This window comes from Centruroides sculpturatus, unplaced genomic scaffold (assembly GCF_000671375.1).
Source record: "Centruroides sculpturatus isolate CEXI.00-Female unplaced genomic scaffold, Cexi_2.0 scaffold318, whole genome shotgun sequence".
Taxonomy (NCBI): Eukaryota; Metazoa; Arthropoda; class Arachnida; order Scorpiones; family Buthidae; genus Centruroides; species Centruroides sculpturatus.
In genome coordinates, this window is record NW_019384658.1 from 12,996 (window position 1) to 33,557 (window position 20,562).

At 30.2% G+C, this 20,562-nt stretch overlaps 1 protein-coding gene across 1 annotated transcript; it reads left to right on the forward strand.

Moving 5' to 3' along the window:
• Positions 1–1,177: 1,177 nt before the first annotated feature.
• LOC111626479 (glutathione hydrolase 1 proenzyme-like) lies at positions 1,178–18,121 on the forward strand (the record flags this gene model as incomplete). Its single annotated transcript, XM_023369855.1, has 5 exons — positions 1,178–1,380; positions 6,689–6,852; positions 6,927–7,204; positions 17,315–17,437; positions 18,116–18,121. Coding segments are annotated over 5 exons (774 nt in total), but the record flags the coding sequence as incomplete, so codon positions are not given.
• Between the last annotated feature and the right edge of the window lie 2,441 nt (positions 18,122–20,562).

Consider the following 20,562-nt stretch of genomic DNA (forward strand, 5'->3'; position numbering starts at 1 on the left):
GGTTTTCAATATATACTTATCATCCCAGTTTCCCATACAAGCACTGCCAAATGGCATTACAATGAGTGCAAGTGTTCAATTGTGGCATGTAGCTTTCACCAGTTCGTTTCACTAGTTGCTGGTTTATTTTGTCAGAATGATTAAAAGTATAACCATGTGGCAAAATTTGAACTATGTAGTGGAAATTTTGTAATAGCTATATTCACCAACAATTACATAATTCAAAATTTAAAGGTTAAAGTCAGATTCAGAACTGTTGCTTTTTCTATTCACAAATTCATTCTAATACCAGATTATGAAATTTAAAGCAATAGTTCATAACAAATCCATCTGTTATCATTGATCATAATCTAGTAATATGAGTGGTGTAAGATGGAAGCTGTATTAAAAAATTTTCTGATTTGTCCAATGCATTTCATATCTGTACAAATTCTTTGCATAGCATTAGTTTTGAAGCAGTAACAGTTACTGCTTTATTGAAAAAGTTTAAAAGCTAAAACAATGAAAAGACAGAAAAGAAGAAATGAATATAAATTTATTTCAGTGCCAATGACTAATTTCACTCTCATAAAAGTTTCAAGTTATTTATCATGCAATGGCAAATCCAATTGGAGTATGTGCTAATCTATAATATTATATGATAATTAAATCATTAATAGTGATAAATTTATATGTGAATTACGATTTAACTGAAGTCTGCAACATTTGATCAATATATGGTGAATACAAATTTAAATTTTACTTAAGGTGAGAATATGATCACAGTAGAGCATCAATTATCTGAATCAATTGGGGACTGGGGTTGTTCAGAAAATCAATTTTTCAGATAACCGATTATGTACGAAAAAATACATTATTAATATATCCCATGTTTAAATTTTTCTCTGTTGCGTGTCGCTTTGCGTTGAATTTTTGTTGATGTTAAGCCTAACGAAAATTTTTATAATAATAATCGTAGCTATTGTATCGTTAAAAATTATTTCTTTATTTTGTACAAACAAAATAAATATATTGAAAAATATAAAAACAAAAAAAATGATACTTAGAAGTTAATTAGTATCAAAAACATTTGATTCAGCACAACACAGTCCGACTGGAATGCTTTCAGTTGATCGGCATTCAGATAATCGATGCTCTACTGTATATATGTAGCAATTAAAAAATATATGTAATTTTATTTGATTTAGGTGGATTGGCAATAGCTGTTCCTGGAGAATTAAGAGGTTACTGGTTTGCTCATCAAAAGTTTGGAAAATTAGATTGGAATTTTCTTATTAATCCTACTATTGATTTATGTAAAAAGGGATTTGTTGTTGGCCGCCATCTAGCTGATAAAATTCAACTAAATAAAGATGAAATTCTTAAAGAACCTAGTATGAGGTAATAGTTAACATTTTTTAATTTTCTTTAGATACATAGATTTTTTTTTCTGAAAATTTTTCAAAATATTTTAAAAAATGACTAAATTTATTATATCAGATCAGAAATATTTTATATATATTATAATTCTAAAATGTAATTTAAAGAATTATCATAATACAATAAAACTTTCATACTTTTACATTCTGTATTCACCTTTTTCCAATTTATAACTACCTTTTTATATTCACAAGTTTGATTCAGCAATACATTTTCATCACAATGATTAAAGAAAGCAAGATTAGAATATTTCCTTTAGTTGCAATATCAACTAAAGTAAATACAGTCAAATCTGTCTATAATGGAACCCCAAGGGACAGAACAACTCTTCCGTAGTAGAAGGTTTCCGCAGTATACAGGTTACCTACTATAGGTACATTCCTTTGATATTCCTTGATTAATACAATTAATAAATTTCTTGATGCTACCGTGTATATCAAAATCATGTTAACCAAATACAGTGGTACCTTGGTACTCCACTGAACAATCACCACCTACTAGAACAAATTTTCAGTTAATAACAAATTTTTTATTTTAATTTTGTCATCAATGAAAAGTTGTCTGTGATAAAAATGAGTAACTAATTTTAAAATAAAATTAAACCTTAGAGCTCCCTTGGGAAGATGTCTTCCTTGGAAAATTATAGTGAATACCTGTGATTGTTGATGAAGTTGATTGGAGTATAATATTTCTAAATCTAATTGAATAATAATAATTTTCAATATATTTTATAAAATTTGGTATTGTTTCATTAAATTAATATTTATTTTATTTTTTAATTTGTCAAGAATGTCAAGTCAATTAGCTAAGAAACAAAAGTATTCAAATGAGGAAATCAATAATAAAAATTTACAAGAACGGATGAGTGAAAAACTTGATGTTTTCAGAAGAAAAAGGTAATAATATATATGCATTTAATGTTTTAAATTGGTGATTTACAAAATTTTACTTGTAATATTATGAACAGAGTTGCCATTCATATTCTATTTTAAAGTAAAATACTCTATCCCATAAATTTTAATATTTTACAATTTATAATTGTTTTTATTGTATTGTGTTGTGTCTTATGAGGTAGACTAATTCATGATTCATGAGGTAGATTTCAAATTCTTCAACAGATAGATGCCAAAATTTGTTGACTGACAATGGAATTCGGTGTATCTAAGTCTGACCTAAAATTATTTTGTATTATCTTTCAAAGATTGTTTTAATTGGTTTGGACAATCAGTAATATTAAAAATAGAATAATGTAAAAATAAGCATTAGAGAAAGTATTGTATACAGGGCCGGATTTGAGGCAATTGGAGCGATTTGCGCCAATCGGGTCCCGCAGGACATCAAAATTTATATATTTAAAAATAGTTTCAAATTACAGAATAGATTAAACAGTTTAGCGATCATGTCGATTGAGAGTCAAGAAACAAGCCAGTTGGATTTTGATACTATTTTAGATTATTTTACAGAACAAAAACTTCAGAACATATAAAACATCTTTTTATAGGTTTATATTCAATAAAATTCAATTATATTCATTCATCAACACATTAGAAGATTTTTCATGGCAAAAATTTATGTGGTTTTATTCATTTAAAAATATAGAAATACAAAAACCTATCTATGTATGTTTATATTCAATAAAATGTAGTTGTATTTATATTTGGTACAGATTTTTTTAATGTAGAAATTTGTCTACCTTATGGTTCATGACTTTTGATTTTTATAATTAGATTTTGGATTTTGTTTTAAATAAATATTTAAAATCTATATTTCAATATGTAAATTAACTGTTAATTAATTTTGTTATTTAAAGTTTGAGAGGCCCCACAAAAAAATTCAATCGGGCCTCGCACCTATTGCATCTGGCCCTGTCCATCTGGGGNGAAAATTAGATTGGAATTTTCTTATTAATCCTACTATTGATTTATGTAAAAAGGGATTTGTTGTTGGCCGCCATCTAGCTGATAAAATTCAACTAAATAAAGATGAAATTCTTAAAGAACCTAGTATGAGGTAATAGTTAACATTTTTTAATTTTCTTTAGATACATAGATTTTTTTTTCTGAAAATTTTTCAAAATATTTTAAAAAATGACTAAATTTATTATATCAGATCAGAAATATTTTATATATATTATAATTCTAAAATGTAATTTAAAGAATTATCATAATACAATAAAACTTTCATACTTTTACATTCTGTATTCACCTTTTTCCAATTTATAACTACCTTTTTATATTCACAAGTTTGATTCAGCAATACATTTTCATCACAATGATTAAAGAAAGCAAGATTAGAATATTTCCTTTAGTTGCAATATCAACTAAAGTAAATACAGTCAAATCTGTCTATAATGGAACCCCAAGGGACAGAACAACTCTTCCGTAGTAGAAGGTTTCCGCAGTATACAGGTTACCTACTATAGGTACATTCCTTTGATATTCCTTGATTAATACAATTAATAAATTTCTTGATGCTACCGTGTATATCAAAATCATGTTAACCAAATACAGTGGTACCTTGGTACTCCACTGAACAATCACCACCTACTAGAACAAATTTTCAGTTAATAACAAATATTTTTATTTTAACTTTTAATTTTTTCATTTATCCGTAAAAAAGTTCTCTAAGATAAAAATGAGTAACCAATTTAAAAATAAAATAAAACCTTAGAGCTGCCTACCTTTGTCAGACAAAATTATACTCAATTCGGTTCATTTTTTCATGAGTGGGGAAAAAACTGCATACAGAACACAATCATCAGCATGTTTTACAAACAGTTCAAGTGGATGAAGTATTTCAACAACACATGTCTGTGACATACTAAGATTTGTTGCAAATTCACAAGTTGTTATTTGCCAATCTTTAACAAATTTCTTTCTATAATTTCCTTCAACAGCTTTTGGAGTCTCGTACGTTTTGTATCCTTTAGTTCAAAATTTCCTGAAAGTAAAAACAGCTGTTAATAAAAATATACAAAAACTTTCTGTTCAAATTCCAATAAAATTACTTTACCATATTAATTAATCATATTTTATTGTTCTGTATTGCGTATGTGTATTTTTTGACTTTTTAATGATTTATACATGCTAGGTTTATGAACATCTTGTTAAATTTATATTAAATTGGATAAAGATACTGATGTTTTCGTTTCTGCATTAGACAGGTTCTGCTATATACAGGTTAATTTACATTAATTTTTGCAAAAAATTCAAGGGACCGAATAAATTTTCTGTTAATGACAGGTTTTCAATATATACAGGTTTTGTTGTAGACAGGTTTGACTAAGAAAATGTAGAATAATGTAGAATTTTTGAATTTGAATTTTTTTGTGGCAACAGAAGAATTGATATTATGAATTAATTTTAAATAATTAAAGAAAATAAAAATCTGAAAAGAAATGGCCTTATATGGGACTTGAATTTGCAGTCCTACCATATTAGCTTATAGTTATGAGTTACGTTACAATTTAAAAAACTAATTGAATACTTGAGTAATTTAGTTAATCTTATATAATTGTTACAATTATTAATGATCATTGTAGTTATGAACAAATTAAGTTTTCATCTTTTATCCATTTATTTCTTTCTATATATTATGAAGTTATCCTTCCTTTTAGTTGACAACAGGAATATTCATTTGAATATTGCATAACTAATAACATTTTTTATTTGTGTTTTCTAAAATTGGTCTGACTTAATGTATAAAAAAATATTTTTATGAAAATTTAATATTTTTTTGATTTATGTAGGGTTTTTATAATCAGGATGGAGTCTTTAGTAAAACTCTATGGTTCATTCTACAGATCCTATTTGATAAATTTAAATAAAAAGGGTGCATTTTTACCATTTCATTTGTTATGAAAATTATGCCAAGTGTGATTGCCTAGCATCTTTCTAGTTAAATACTTAATAATCAAATACACCTCACTCATCAATCTTTGTCTGGAGTTCTCACTTGTAAAATGTTGTGTTTGTTTGATATCAATATTTCTCGTGGTTTCATATATGCCAAATACTTTGCAAACATGGTTCCAAAACACAAGGGTAATTATGCTAGTAATTCTGATAAGCCAAAGAAAAGCTATAAAGAGCCTAGAGGTGCTTTAGAGAAAATCTTAAAATTTTAGATTTAGTGGGAAAAGCAAAAAAGTCTGTTTCCAAAATTTTTAAGTATTGTTTTTATGATTTGCAGTATCATGCTATTTATTGTTAATGTAGTGATTATTTGCCTTATACCTATCACATGTTTTTTCCTTATGTATACATAAATGTTAGTTTAAGAAATATTTAATCATTAATGGGACTGGCTATTTTATGCAATTATCTATGTGAGGGTCATGGAATGTATTGGTCACATATGGTAGAGCCTTACTTTCATGTTTTAAAAGTACTTATTTGTTTATTTTGATCAGACATAAAATGACTACTATAATCAATTAAATTTACTTAAGATATACAAATGACAAGACAAAATAAAAGCATATATTTTATTTTTTTAGTCTCATTCCTTGCCCCATCTTTNTATAATCAATTAAATTTACTTAAGATATACAAATGACAAGACAAAATAAAAGCATATATTTTATTTTTTTAGTCTCATTCCTTGCCCCATCTTTACTTTCTTATTCTTAGTTGGCAATGTTGATTTTTTTGTCAATATTAATTTCTTAGCCTTATTTTTCTGACATTCTTCATACTATACTTGTAATAAAAATTTTATTATACAAAAAGGATGTGAATCAATCACTTATCTGATTACTATAACATGTTTACCAGAATTACTTGAATTGAATTTACCAGAATTAAACAGTAATTTTGCACAAACACAATTCTTAGTGAAAAAAGTCTAATAATGCTAATAACTGAGAGACTTAATGGAAAAATGATGTTTTTTGTAGTTTTGAGGGATACAAGTTATTAACAAATTTGGATTTGTGCATCATCAATCTGTTTCTAAGAAATTTCTGCAGTTTAGTTGCATGTCCCACAGGTTGTACTGTACACCTACATTACAGTAATAACATGTTGCATATTAAAATGCTTGTGAATTGAAACACAAATCCTCCGTTTTTCTTGAAAACTTCTTAATGTGGTAAATGCTGTTTTTCCATAAAGTTCCTCAATTGTTAACATTATAAAAAGTTATGTAATAAAATTTAAAATAAAATCTAATTTTTCTATTTCTTAAATAATAATTTCTAATTAAAAAAAATGTGTAAATTAAACTGTTTGGTATTAAAACATTTTGAATAATCCATTAATTATTTCAGGGAATTATTTTATAACAAGGAAACTGATGATCTGTTTAAAGAGGGTGAAATGATTAAACGACCCATTTTAGCTGAAACATTAAGTAAAATAGCCAATACTTCTGGTGATGAATTATATACTGGGAAATTAGCAGCATCTTTAGTCAACGATATTAGAAACTTTGGTAGGCTTTTATAAAATTTATATAGAAAACATTTTACATCTAAGAAATGATTATATTTTTGCTTTGAATTGTAGGTGGTAAAATCACATTACAAGATATGAAGGATTATAAGCCACTTTTAAAAGATGCCATTGCAATTCCATTAAATCAAGATATTCTTTACACAGTTCCTACACCAGGAAGTGGAGCAATTTTGGGTTTTATATTAAATATATTAAGAGGATATAATCTTACTGCTGATAGCATGAAAGATATTTCTTCATCAGTATTAACTTACCATCGCATGGCAGAAGCTTTTAAATATGCTTATGCTGAACGAACAAAATTTGGAGATGATGAAGAAACTAATAAAGTAAGAAATTATTATTATTATTATTATTATTAGGCATTAGAAATCCAAAACATTTAGTTTGTTTTTATTTTGCAACTCTTTTCTATATATTACAGAAATCTGAAAAAAAATCTTAACTATGTTAATTATGATCAAAAATTGTTTTATTCTTATATAGCAAACCTCACCCTCATTCATTATTAAAATTGTAATAGTGTCACTCATAAAATAACAATTAATATTTGTGGGCAGATCTTTCTCCATAAAATATTAAATAGGAAATTCTTCAGCAAAGTGTCTTCCTCTCATGCTGCTGTATAGCATACCTGAATTACTGGGTTTGTTTGCTTTTGCATTGCAAACAAACCCAGTTTAAAACCACATTTATATTATATTCCAGTATCTTATTATTCTTAATATTTGGAAGAGAAACAATATTGTTAATGACAATAATTAACAGTTAATATAATAACTATTTAAGAGTATTTTAGTGTTGCTGTTAAATATTAATTTCTGTCATTTTCTTTTATTGTATTCTAATAAATGTGTTTTTAAATATTAGTTCAATTTACTATTATTATATCAAGTTTTTGGGACAAAAAATGGGAATTTAATTTTGAAATAGAGGAAAATTTTTCTTTCTGGCCACCCCTGAAATTCCCCTGTAAAACTGCATAAGTTTTTATATAAATTAAACTTCATCTTGATGGCCACTCACAATCTCACTTAAGATGGGATAAATATCACTAGGACACCTATCTTGACCTAATTTACACAGCCATCTGAATAGAAAAAACTCAACATATTGTTTAAAGCACTTTAGCAACAATGTTGCTCAATTCCATTTACAGTTTTGGAACTGTTTTCAGACTTCTCCCCCATGATGATGATGATGATGATTTTACACTTAGTGTAAATGTTACTGTGAATGACTGATATCTGGCAAATGCCAAGATTCTCCAGTGAATGTCAGCACTCACACAGTCGTTTCGTAATATTTATGTACGAAATATTTGCTAAATATCATTATTTCTCACTTACACCGGCAAATGTCGACATTCAGCATGCACTAATGGTGAATTGTTGAATAAAAATATTTTTATTACGTTAAGACAAAAATGCAACTTTTTAATATGTCAAAATAGGAGAAAGCTTAAGTAACAGCGCATGTAAATAAACTGTTGAACCTAAAACGAACAGTACANGCAGATCTTTCTCCATAAAATATTAAATAGGAAATTCTTCAGCAAAGTGTCTTCCTCTCATGCTGCTGTATAGCATACCTGAATTACTGGGTTTGTTTGCTTTTGCATTGCAAACAAACCCAGTTTAAAACCACATTTATATTATATTCCAGTATCTTATTATTCTTAATATTTGGAAGAGAAACAATATTGTTAATGACAATAATTAACAGTTAATATAATAACTATTTAAGAGTATTTTAGTGTTGCTGTTAAATATTAATTTCTGTCATTTTCTTTTATTGTATTCTAATAAATGTGTTTTTAAATCTTAGTTCAATTTACTATTATTATATCAAGTTTTTGGGACAAAAAATGGGAATTTAATTTTGAAATAGAAGAAAATTTTTCTTTCTGGCCACCCCTGAAATTCCCCTGTAAAACTGCATAAGTTTTTATATAAATTAAACTTCATCTTGATGGCCACTCACAATCTCACTTAAGATGGGATAAATATCACTAGGACACCTATCTTGACCTAATTTACACAGCCGTCTGAATAGAAAATACTCAACATATTGTTTAAAGCACTTTAGCAACAATGTTGCTCAATTCCATTTACAGTTTTGGAACTGTTTTTAGACTTCCCTCCCATGATGATGATGATTTACACTTAGTGTAAATGTTACTGTGAATGATCGATATCTGGCAAATGTCGAGATTCTCCAGTGAATGTCAGCATTCACACAGTCGTTTCATAATATTTATGTATGAAATATTTGCTAAATATCATTATTTCTCACTTACACCGGCAAATGTCGACATTCAGCATGCACTGATGGTGAATTGTTGAATAAAAATATTTTTATTATGTTAAGACAAAAATGCAACTTTTTAATATGTCAAAATAGGAGAAAGCTTAAGTAACAGTGTATGTAAATAAACTGTTGAACCTAAAACGAACAGTACATTCTTAATCATTAAAGAAAATAATACAATAATAAACTTACACATAAATTATGTGATTAACGTTATACAATCTTNATCGGACCATCAGCGGACGTCTTGTAGCGCTACTAAGCGCTGATTGGTGGAAGCCGATTTACTTCAATCCGTATAAAAGGATTGAGTTGTGGCGGGAAGTTTAGTTCGCCTTGGACACATGAAGTGGACTCACATTTGACTTTAGTTCATCTCGGACATATCAAGGGAACTCATGGTCGTTCTAACTTAGCCTAAGCTGACCTAGAAGATTAATTTGTCTCGCTGTGTGGTAAATAACATTAGAGGTTTTCGTCGCAAGGTGTCTTTCTGACGGACCTGTTGTAGTGGATACATGTGTGGGACTTTGTTAACATCTGACATTTTGTAATTGTTATTTGTCAAAATTCTTGTAACTGTACATACGTTTACTTTCAATATATATAAGTTTTTGAATTTTACTGGAGTATGTGTGTTTTGAACTTGACTATATTGGAAGTTAGTTATAACAAATAATTGCAAAAATTATTAAATTGCTTAGATGTCAAATTATTCGTAATATTCTTATGTTCCCAAATGTAAAATAAAACTTTAAATTTTTTTTAATGGACAGCAATTCCAAAAAATCCAGCAATGAGTTGCTTGACTTTCCTGGCGACATTTGGTGGTGCCATCTGTTACAATATTTTATTTAAAAGAAATTTTTATATTTTTAATTATAAAATGGCAAAAAATTTAATTTTGATGGTAGGGATAGGTTTTATAAAAAAATTGATTTTACTCATTATTAGCATTTACATCATTGTCAGATCCTACTTGAGATATGATATGATCCCCTTTATCTCCCCCACTCCATTGACCTTTAATCACCAAAATTTAACAGCATAAATNGTCCGTCCACCAAAGTCATCCTCCAGGATTAATACTGTGACCAAGACTCCAGGATTAATACCGTACCTCTTTAAATTAAGGATATCATCCCCACTTCAGTGCCTTCACACTTCCTGTTAACAGACAAGACCCAGAACTATTTTGAGCGAACATTCCATCAGCGGTGTCATCTGACCACAGATCTTCGACCCAAAAGAAAGGTATTTATCAACCCGTGATTCGTTTGTAAACTCTCTCTCTTGAACGGCCTAGTATAATTAGGGGCTATGCCAGAAATTGAATATATCTGTATTTTCTTTTGTTATAATTAAAATTGTTATTTATTTGTTACTATGGAGTCCGAGTAAGTCACTTCCTCATCTCTCTCCTCACCTCTACTCCGAATCCAACCGCTCACCCGCTACCGCTTGCGTGACGTAAAGTCACGATTTCTGAGTCCGGTGAGACTCGGTGGTGTCACATCCTGACGTGGTGTCAAAGAGACACTGACCCTACGGTCACAACTTAAAGACATAAAATATCTAGTACATATGACATGACCAAGAAGGCCGATGCAATTTAGGCTTAAGCCTACCAGTCTGCCCAGAATTAAATCTGGGTATGACACTCAAGGAAATTTTTAGTCAGTGAGTCCCATCCCTCACCACTATTCATGATGGGTACAATTAAAAGGCTACTTTAGTGCCCACAAGACAGAACAGGTAAAAAATAAAGTATAAGGTGCATATATTATTTCAAATTTAAGATGCACCCCAAATTTAAATTTAAGATTTTCAGGAAAAAATTAAATGATTAGAAATAGAAAAGAAGTTTAATCGATGCTTTCTCATCACCTCCCAACCTAACATCTTGATTTCATCCGTTCAATATAGAACAGAACAAAGAAGTTAGGCAGTCGTTGCCAGTCCCTCAAAGGAATATCATCCCCTATCTAGAGCCTATTTCAGTTCTAACAGATACACTTAGTTCTTGTGCACCTAATTCTTGTGGATACTCAGTTAAATGTATATTTCCTCATCTAAGGATATGCCTTTTATTTTGAAGACAAACTCTACCTCAAAAGACCAAGATACTCGATTATACAATCCAGAGCAATCTAGAGAACCTCTCAACAAATAGTGTCAGACTGTTGCCAAACATCATCATTATCCCAAAGTATTTATCGCCACGTCCATTTCTTGTAAACTCTCTCTCTCGAAACGCGACATTAGGCCCAGCTATCCCTATTGATGCCTTGTACGATCATGAATTCTTGTCTTTTACAAATAAACGTTGTTTTGTTAATGAGGCCTCTGTATGAGTCACTTCTGGAGCGCTGTCTCTGACTCCATACCAAACCCAATCACTCCGTTACGCGACTGCTTGCGTGACCTATTTCAGAGGTGCTGCGGCTTCCGTGTCAGGTACCGACCCCCCAGTCACAGTTGTATACATCATCACTTAAGTCAAACTTTAAAGATTCTAAACAGGTTTAAGAAAGGTTACCCATCAGAGAATGCTACCATTATTTATATAAACAATATGAAAGCACTTGACAAGTTGTGATTGTATTTTCAGTGTGTTCTTGGAGAGTAAAAAATTCAAGAAACAAGATAAAGTTCTTTAATTAAAACAACTGAAATCTGAAAATTTTAAAAAATACATTTCAAACATGACTTTTGGCATAAACATATCTATAGTTTTAATTTTTTTAAATGAGGCTTTTCAGTTTGTTTTAAACTTTCAATTTTTGTAAATTACAGTCCTATAACATTAACATATTTTTGTAAATTAGACCCCCCCATAACATTGTTGATAATTCCGTTTTATATGAATACCATGTTGTACGAGTCACTTAGCCATTTACAGCCCGGCACATGTATTTGTAAAATCTAAGTGACTCATATAACATGGAATTCATATAAAACGGAATTATCAACAGCATTAGAACTTACAATATTAGACAATACCATAATATATTTCAATTACCATAAAAAAATTTATTTAATTTTTATNTACATTAAGACAAAAATGCAACTTTTTAATATGTCAAAATAGGAGAAAGCTTAAGTAACAGCGCATGTAAATAAACTGTTGAACCTAAAACGAACAGTACATTCTTAATCATTAAAGAAAATAATACAATAATAAACTTACACATAAATTATGTAATTAACGTTATACAATCTTATTTATTGCAACAACTTAAACTGTTATGACACTTTGAATTTCACAAGAGTCCCTTCCATGAATAAATGCAGTTGTGAAAGCAACACTTCTTTTTGCAATGACAGTGTGTATAGCCTTGCCCTCCACTTTTCAAATTATCTGCAGCTGCTTCTTTCAGCAATATTTCTTGAGAAGAAATCTCATCTATGGAAAGTAACTTTTCTTTACAAATTACTTGAGGGTACCTTTTTTGTTTGCTAATTTATAAAAGTCTTCTTGTCGTTGGAGTCTTCTATTCCAACACATTTTGGGCATCTGTACGGCCACGGTTGACATCAGGGTCTTGTATTGGTACGGTATCACCAATTTGAGCAGGAGGAAATTTTCTTTTTGAGGTTCATAACATTTTCGTTGCTTGCAGTAGAAGATTCTCTTTCGCAGCCGCTCTTTTTATAGAAATTAATTCGTGTTGTTCATTCAGGGCTTGACATGAAGACGTGGTGGGTTGTGGCTCCTCTTCAATATTTTCCTTTGGAATATGGTATTTGTTAAGGACACTGATCAAATTTTTTTTCAAAAGTATTAACAATTTCTTCGAGCTGTTATTTGGTTTCAATATTTGCAATTTGTTTGCCAGGCAAAGATGACAATGCTTTGCCTCTTTTTGGTTTAATGCCAAACATGGCTTCATAAGGACTTTGGCATATTCCTTCGTGATATGTAGTGTTCTTGGCAAATTGTACAAAGGGCAAACCCTCTGATTATTTATTTGTATCATTATTGTTCATCCATGCAGTTCAAATGTTCTGTATATCCTGATTGGCCCTTTCAACCGAGCCTTGTGTTTGACTATGACGAGGCTTTCCACAAACTATCTTAACATCTTTCCACATAGCACATAGTTTGGATATGACTCGATTACAGAATTCCCTACAATTATCTGAATGCAATATACATGGTGCACCAAATGTTAAAAATATTTGAAGAAGGTGATACACTACTTCTTCAGCTGTCTTAGTTTTCAAAAGTAGTAGCTGGACAAATTTTGTTAAATGATCTTGATACACCATTATGAATTTATATTCACCATCCTTATGTGACTACAGGTCTATCAGATCGACTTGACATCTTGAATTTAACTCTGAACTGACCATTGGTTTTGCAACAATACCTTTTTTAGGTGCACTATGTTTCATTTGACATTGTTTACATAAATTTAAATACAACATTACAACTTCGTATGTAATATTTTTGTATTTAAGTTGCAATTCTTTAAGCATACGTGTTCTTCCTCTATGGTCTATTCTGCTGTGAGTTTCAGATAGTATAATGAACAATTTATCATTGGTAACATAATACTGTATATTTGTTTCTCCTGGTTTTAATGGTACAATTAATTTCTCTTCTTCATTAATTTTTAGAATGTCAAAATGTTTTAATCGTCTGTAATCCAAAGGTGTGCTGCACTTAGTTTTAGCAGAAATCACTTCAGAAAATATTTTAGATTACTTTTCTTGAGAAAAATAAAAATTGTCTTCTCGTTTACTTGCAATTAATGCATGTAACTTTTCAAAAAAAAAATTCTTGGTTCAATGCAGTATCCATTCAATATAAATTAGGGTATCGGATAAAAAAATAAAATTTAACAAAACGTTGCATGCACCAGCAAACCTTGCATAAGACTGACTAACAGCAGTGTCCTGAGTATAACAAATAGAAATCACATGGTTTCAATCATGGCAGAACAAAGGATTTGGCGACAGACTGTCGCCTTTCTGTCGACATCAGCTTATCAGGTGTCGTTTTGACCTCCATCAAAGCTTATCTGTGCTTGTCAACATACACCAGAGATTGTTTGAATGTATAATAATATAACCAAATATTTGGTCTTTCATTGACGTATTTTGTATGTGTTGACATTCTCTAATTTTGGTCTTTCACGGTAACAGTTTTTGTGTAAAATGTTAATCATCAAAAAAGAGTTTGATTATTATTCTTTATTTTACAAAATTTCACAAATAATAAATGGTATGTGTCCACCCAGGTGTGGGGCTGCACCCCAGTAATGGCCCTGACTGTAACAGTAGTTGAGTTACAAGTCTGAAGCTTGTATATCTCAATTGTATCTATTAAATACTACCATTGTGTTTTTTCTGTTTCTGGAAAAACATATCATCATCTTTTTTCAAAAAAACACAAACACATTAACACTGGTATGGGACTTGGGGCAGAGCATGTCCATTTAGCCTTTGGTTTTTGAACTAGTAAAATACATTTACATTTTATTCATAAAGAAATATTCAAGATTTTATTTTCTACTGGTAAAAATAGCCTTAATTTTATACGGGTTTTTGCTACAAGTGCCTAATGTTTCTCCGTTGATATGTTTATGTAATACTTTGCCGAAATACTACTTTTCTTAACCCACACATTATCAAGTGTTACTACTAACAGAGAAAATAAGCAAAAATCATTTATATAAACATCATTACAAATTACTGGTGCAGACAAGGAGGAGCTGTAACAAACCGCCAACTTATCGGGCTTTAATGCAAAAGACAACTTTCAGATACTACAAAAATCGATAAACAGACAGACATAAGTCGGGCAGAAATGAAGGACAGACGTGGCCAACATCCTCGTCTTCCCCATTCGTATCTCTACGACCGTATATCGACGCACAATGTCTATATTATCTGTAATTGGCCTTAATGGATGGAACCCTGTCTAATTTCTATTATTGCATTTATTGTTAATCTACTTTTTGGGCATTTCGTTTAGTTAGGGCAGACACCTTTTACACTTCCAACATTTCAAATTAGCTTCCAACGTTCCAAATTAGATTCTTAGAATTTATTTTCCTAGCAATGAACCTCTCTAGCTTCTAAGCTCTAGTTTTCTACATATATAAATGAGAATGTTTGTTTGCTCACTATACATTCCTAAGCCATTTGACCAATTGCTATGAAACTTGGCAATTACGTTCAAATACTTCTTAGATAATGCTATACATCACACACCATTATCAATTGGATTTCTATATATGGACAAATTTCTGTTTACATTTAATTGCTGGCTTTATACATAGCACCAGCTATTGGAAAAAATTTAACAAAATAATTAACTACATAATATATATTTTTTAAATATAATTCTTACAAATAAAGATATAATGTTCACTGAATTACTGCAACAATGATATAGCATGAAATAGATGCTCCATTTCTGTGACAGGTAGCACATAGCACTTACCTGCATGGAGTGTAGTAGTGTTTTGCCCTGTACATTGTACTTTTCCTGCTAGCAATAGTGTCGTGCCAGTTATGTATCTAACTCCATTCTGAATATTAAGGAAGGACTGACAAACAGATGGATGACAGTAGAAATTTATAGGTCTATGATTTTTTCAAATTGCAGCCTAGTAAGTATCCTCCAGTAACGGAGTCTATAAAACTACCAAACACCAGTAGTTGGTCGTGGGTTTGCGCACGGGCAACAGATCAGCCACGTGGAGTTTTCCGGACTTTCATCTCATTAGTAACACAAATTGCAGCCAGCTTTACATAAAAGTCTTTCCGAGATGCATTCTTCTCGGCAGATTGCTCGTGTGTCGTGTTGTCATAGCCAAATAAACCAAACCAATTCTAATAATTTTTCTATAAACGTGATATTTACCAGGATATGCTTAACTACCAGGAAACCTGGAAATTTCATCTCCTGATTTCATCTTTCCTTATTAACTCATAAACCCATTGCCCCAAACTTCCTACCGATACTGCTTAAAATGTTCTAATGTTTAGCCAAATTAATGTACAGTAAGTTAACGATTTTAAGGCACAAAGTAGAGGAAGTCTTTTTCTCTGCCGATGTTTATTTTTCCTATTTATTATCATGGCGACATTGCTTCATCCAAAACTTTCTGTAGTTATAGTCTGTGTAATGTGCACTTTATTCACAGGTTGAGTCTTAGTCAAATCTGCTTCCACTATTTTTATGCTACAACTTCCAACAGTTTTGCTTACTAACAGGTATTTGCTGAGCTTTACTTTTTCAGCCTGATTTCACCAGTTATTTTACTGGATCACATAAAAGCAATTATTCTTGCATTTTTACAAGATTTTTTTATTTAAACAAATCTTACATCAAGTCTTTTGGACATTGAGATTAGCAACGTCAATTGCATGTGGGACCATCACAACGTGTCCAACACGAATCGCTTTTCAAATATAATAGACCAATATTTAGTAATAGTTGTTGACTATCTTCTCTTCCGGGAGAAGGTCAACTGCTACTTTTGGTCGAATTACTTCAAGCCCCTTCTTTTTATTGGACCAGAATACTGCTGGTCCAATAGAAAGAAGGGTGCTGGTAGCATTTGAATAGGAAAATTACATAATTCAAAGTTACTGGCAAGAACAAATATGTTTTAAGTGGTTTTCGAAGATGTCGAGTATTTGGTCCGATTTTTCACAAAATTTGATTGGTTGGCAGATTACCGTTTGACATTTGGGTGTGAATGAAACAGTTTGTTAGTACTAACAGTAGTAGTGATTCGATACACTTTAAGGTATATTTTTAAGAAATATGGTTTGTTTTAATTTTTCTTCATTAAATTTATTTAATTTTTCTATCATATTGTGCTCGGAGTGTCGGCACCTCTTCGATGCCTTGTCAGGATTGACACCACCGTGTCCCGTTCGACACAGAAGCCACACGATGGCGAATTGGCTTTTGTTAGAAACTAGGTCACGTGCGTGGTGGCGTGTATAAGCGATGAAATTGCAGATGAAGATCTCTGAGACAGCACAACTGAAGTAATGCATTTATACTAGGTTTAAGTAACAAATAACCATTTAATTGAAAATAAAAATGATGTATATATCACGTAACCTTAATATATTGAAAAAAAATGATCTACATACTGTAGATGATCGTGCACGTAGATGTTGGTGGATCCGCTGGTAAACCAGAGGCAGGAGAGGATTCAATCGGTCTTTCTCGACGGTGGAACATGGGAGAAGGTTGGCACTTTAGAGGCGTTCAGGATGAGGTATTTAATGTGGTAATTTCCTTGTCCTGGGAGTAGAGATGAAATGTAGGATTTTCCCGGGGATCCACGTCGAAGTTAATTCAAATAGGGAGCACTTAAGTTTATTGGCAGTGACTGCCTCGTCGAGCTACCAATTCTTATTTTAAAATCGGTAGCATACGACCGGGAGGTTAAAAGATCACAGGAAAATGTTGCTTTTGCCATCGAAAATACATAACACAAGATGTTCTCAGGTAATAGTTGGCAATTATCAAACAACAATATGATTTTGTTATATTTTTTGATACTTGGTATCTTTGGTTGGAATCTGGGTTTTCACATTATCAAGAACATTACAAATATTACAAAGTAGATAATCTTTTCCAATCAACATGTTAGTATTCTATATTAGGATACATTAGTACAATTTCTAAAAAAATATTTATTACAATTAATACAATTACATTTTATAAATTTTTTAGGCAAGAATATGTTTTTATTGCAAATACTGTGTATTAAGTTTCAGAATTTTATTTTCTCTTGTATAATACTAAATATCCATAATGGTTAAAAATTATAATTTCCTTTTTTAAAATTAAATTATTGGTTAAAGTAGACAGGAAAAAATTTTTAAAAATTGATAAATGTCAATAAATTTAAAATAATCTGAAGTAAATGTAATATTTTCTGAATTTACAGGAATAATCTGAATGTTCTGAAATCAAATGCGAATCATAACCTAAAAGTTACGACAAGAAATGTCTACATAACTATTTATTTTATTCAATAAAATAAAAATGATTAACAGCACCTTTACTACATGGTGAGAATGAAATTTAGCAATTCCTTTTTTCCCATTTGGAGTAGAAACTTTCGATCTTTATAATTAGAGCGTGCTTTTACATGTTTCTTTGAAAAGCCGTGGAGACATTTTTTTACAAAATTTTCGTATTCCAGATTTTTCTGATATTAGTCCGATAAACTTTCTAATTAAGAAAGATTTAAGTCTGAACAAAAGTAAGCCAAGTTGAATTTTAGTTTTTTAAATTCATGTTCTGTATTTTTTGGTTTAGAACCCTTTTCTTAGCACTTTTATTTTTAATTCTAATATAGTCATTAAAAAAACAAAGAAACGTGTGAAGGTACCTTAAGTATAATTTTAGAACCATCCATAACTAAGAGGTTGTTAAAATCCTTGTATACTTATACCAATATTGTAGCTAAAAATAAAGTTACAAATACACAGACTCTTGGAAGTAATCTAAAAACATCCGAAACTGTCTCTAGCTGGTACAAATTGACCCATATCTACAGGCTACGGGAAAAAATGCCTTAACCCACATATTTCACTGATACAGTGAAAAAAAAAGTTAATGGATAACACTTTAATTTTATATAGTTTTGTTTTTAAAAGAGACTAAGAATTAATTTATTATTATTATATTTGATAATAAATCATATGGAATATTAATATGCTCGAGAGCTAACGGTACATCATTACCACATCTATCGTGAACATTTTCAGGATATTTAAGATCTACTTCTAAAACATAACCAATATTATTTTTATTGGTATATTAGCAATATATAATGCATTTATTTAATCTTTGGATAACCATCTAAAAATATTTATCGGTAAGTAAGAACTCATTATAAATCCATAAAGATTACTTGCTACTATGGAAAGAATATAATTACGAGGTTGATTTTTATCATACATTTCTGGAATTAAAGATTTGCAAAAGCAAATAACCCCGTGTTTTTCTGTTAAACCTATTCTCCTCTGATCTCACTTTCAATAAATAAATACATATTAAAATCATTAAACAATTCTAATTGAATTTTCATCATTTTTTAAATCCACAATTACAGGTTAAATCTAGAGTAGTTATAAAATATAATATTTTAAACTCAATTTTCTAAAAATTTGTAATATTATCGGCTAATAAAAATGTGTGTACGTATTGATATAATTTTAAATAATCTTTACAATGAAATTTTTTTCAAACTAATTTAGTGCGATTGTAATTATGGTCAGTAATGTTTTCTCTGGATAACATTGTTAATCGGAAATCAGCGGAGAGAGACACGGACGATACATATTGCGGTGGTTAAGGTATCTCTGTTTAATCAAGGAATTCATATACAAATAACTCAACATAACCAAAGGACAAACCTCTGTACACCAGGACAGATTGCAGTCAGAAGAAACAACAAGAAGAAACAAAGGGCAATAAAACCTTTTGTTCTCTTTGGGAAGGTCCCTCTCGTGGATCAAATTGATTTGCGTCAAGAGTATCGACAGATAATTCATTATAAAATTTGTCGGATACACTTAATTCTGTTAAACATCGACTTCTATTAATTTTATACAGAAATACAAACATAAATATCCTCAAGCCAACGAATACAGACTTTGGTGAATGATATTATTCCAACAACTTTTCAAATTTCATTTTATAAATCTTATGTTTTTTCTGTCAGTTTTAATCCGTAACTACTGTAGTAAAAGGAAGAATTTATATCTTTTGTAAAAATACCAATACCCAATTATTTCCAAGTTAATTTTTTTCATTTAAATTAATTATAAATGATTGGCGATTATCGGCTGGAAGCAGTAAATTGTAGGATCGGGAAAACTCTTCTGAAATTTCTTTATTTTGGGGTCGCTCGCTGCCAAACTCCACAAAGTAACAGTATTCATTAATTAATAATCAACAAATACGGTTTGTGGATGGTCAATTTCTAAACTATTATTTTATACTAACAAATGAATAACGTTTTGGGTTTCTGGTATCACCTTCGAAAATTTTAATTTTATTGAAATACAATAGAGCGTCGTTTATCCGAATCAATTGGGGACTGGGGTGGTTCGGATAACGAATCATGTATGAAAAAATATATTAATTTATCCAGTGTTGAAATTTCTCTCCGTTGCGTGTCGCTTCGCGTTGAATTTTCGTCGATGTTAAGCCTAACGAAGACTATTGTATCGTTAAAAATTACTTTATTTTGTACAAACAAAATAAATATATTGAAAAATATAAAAACAATAAAAAATTATACTTCAGAAGTTAAATTAATTTAGTATCAAAAACGTAAAATATTTGAGTAGCCCAAGACATACCCAAAGATTGAAGCGCCAC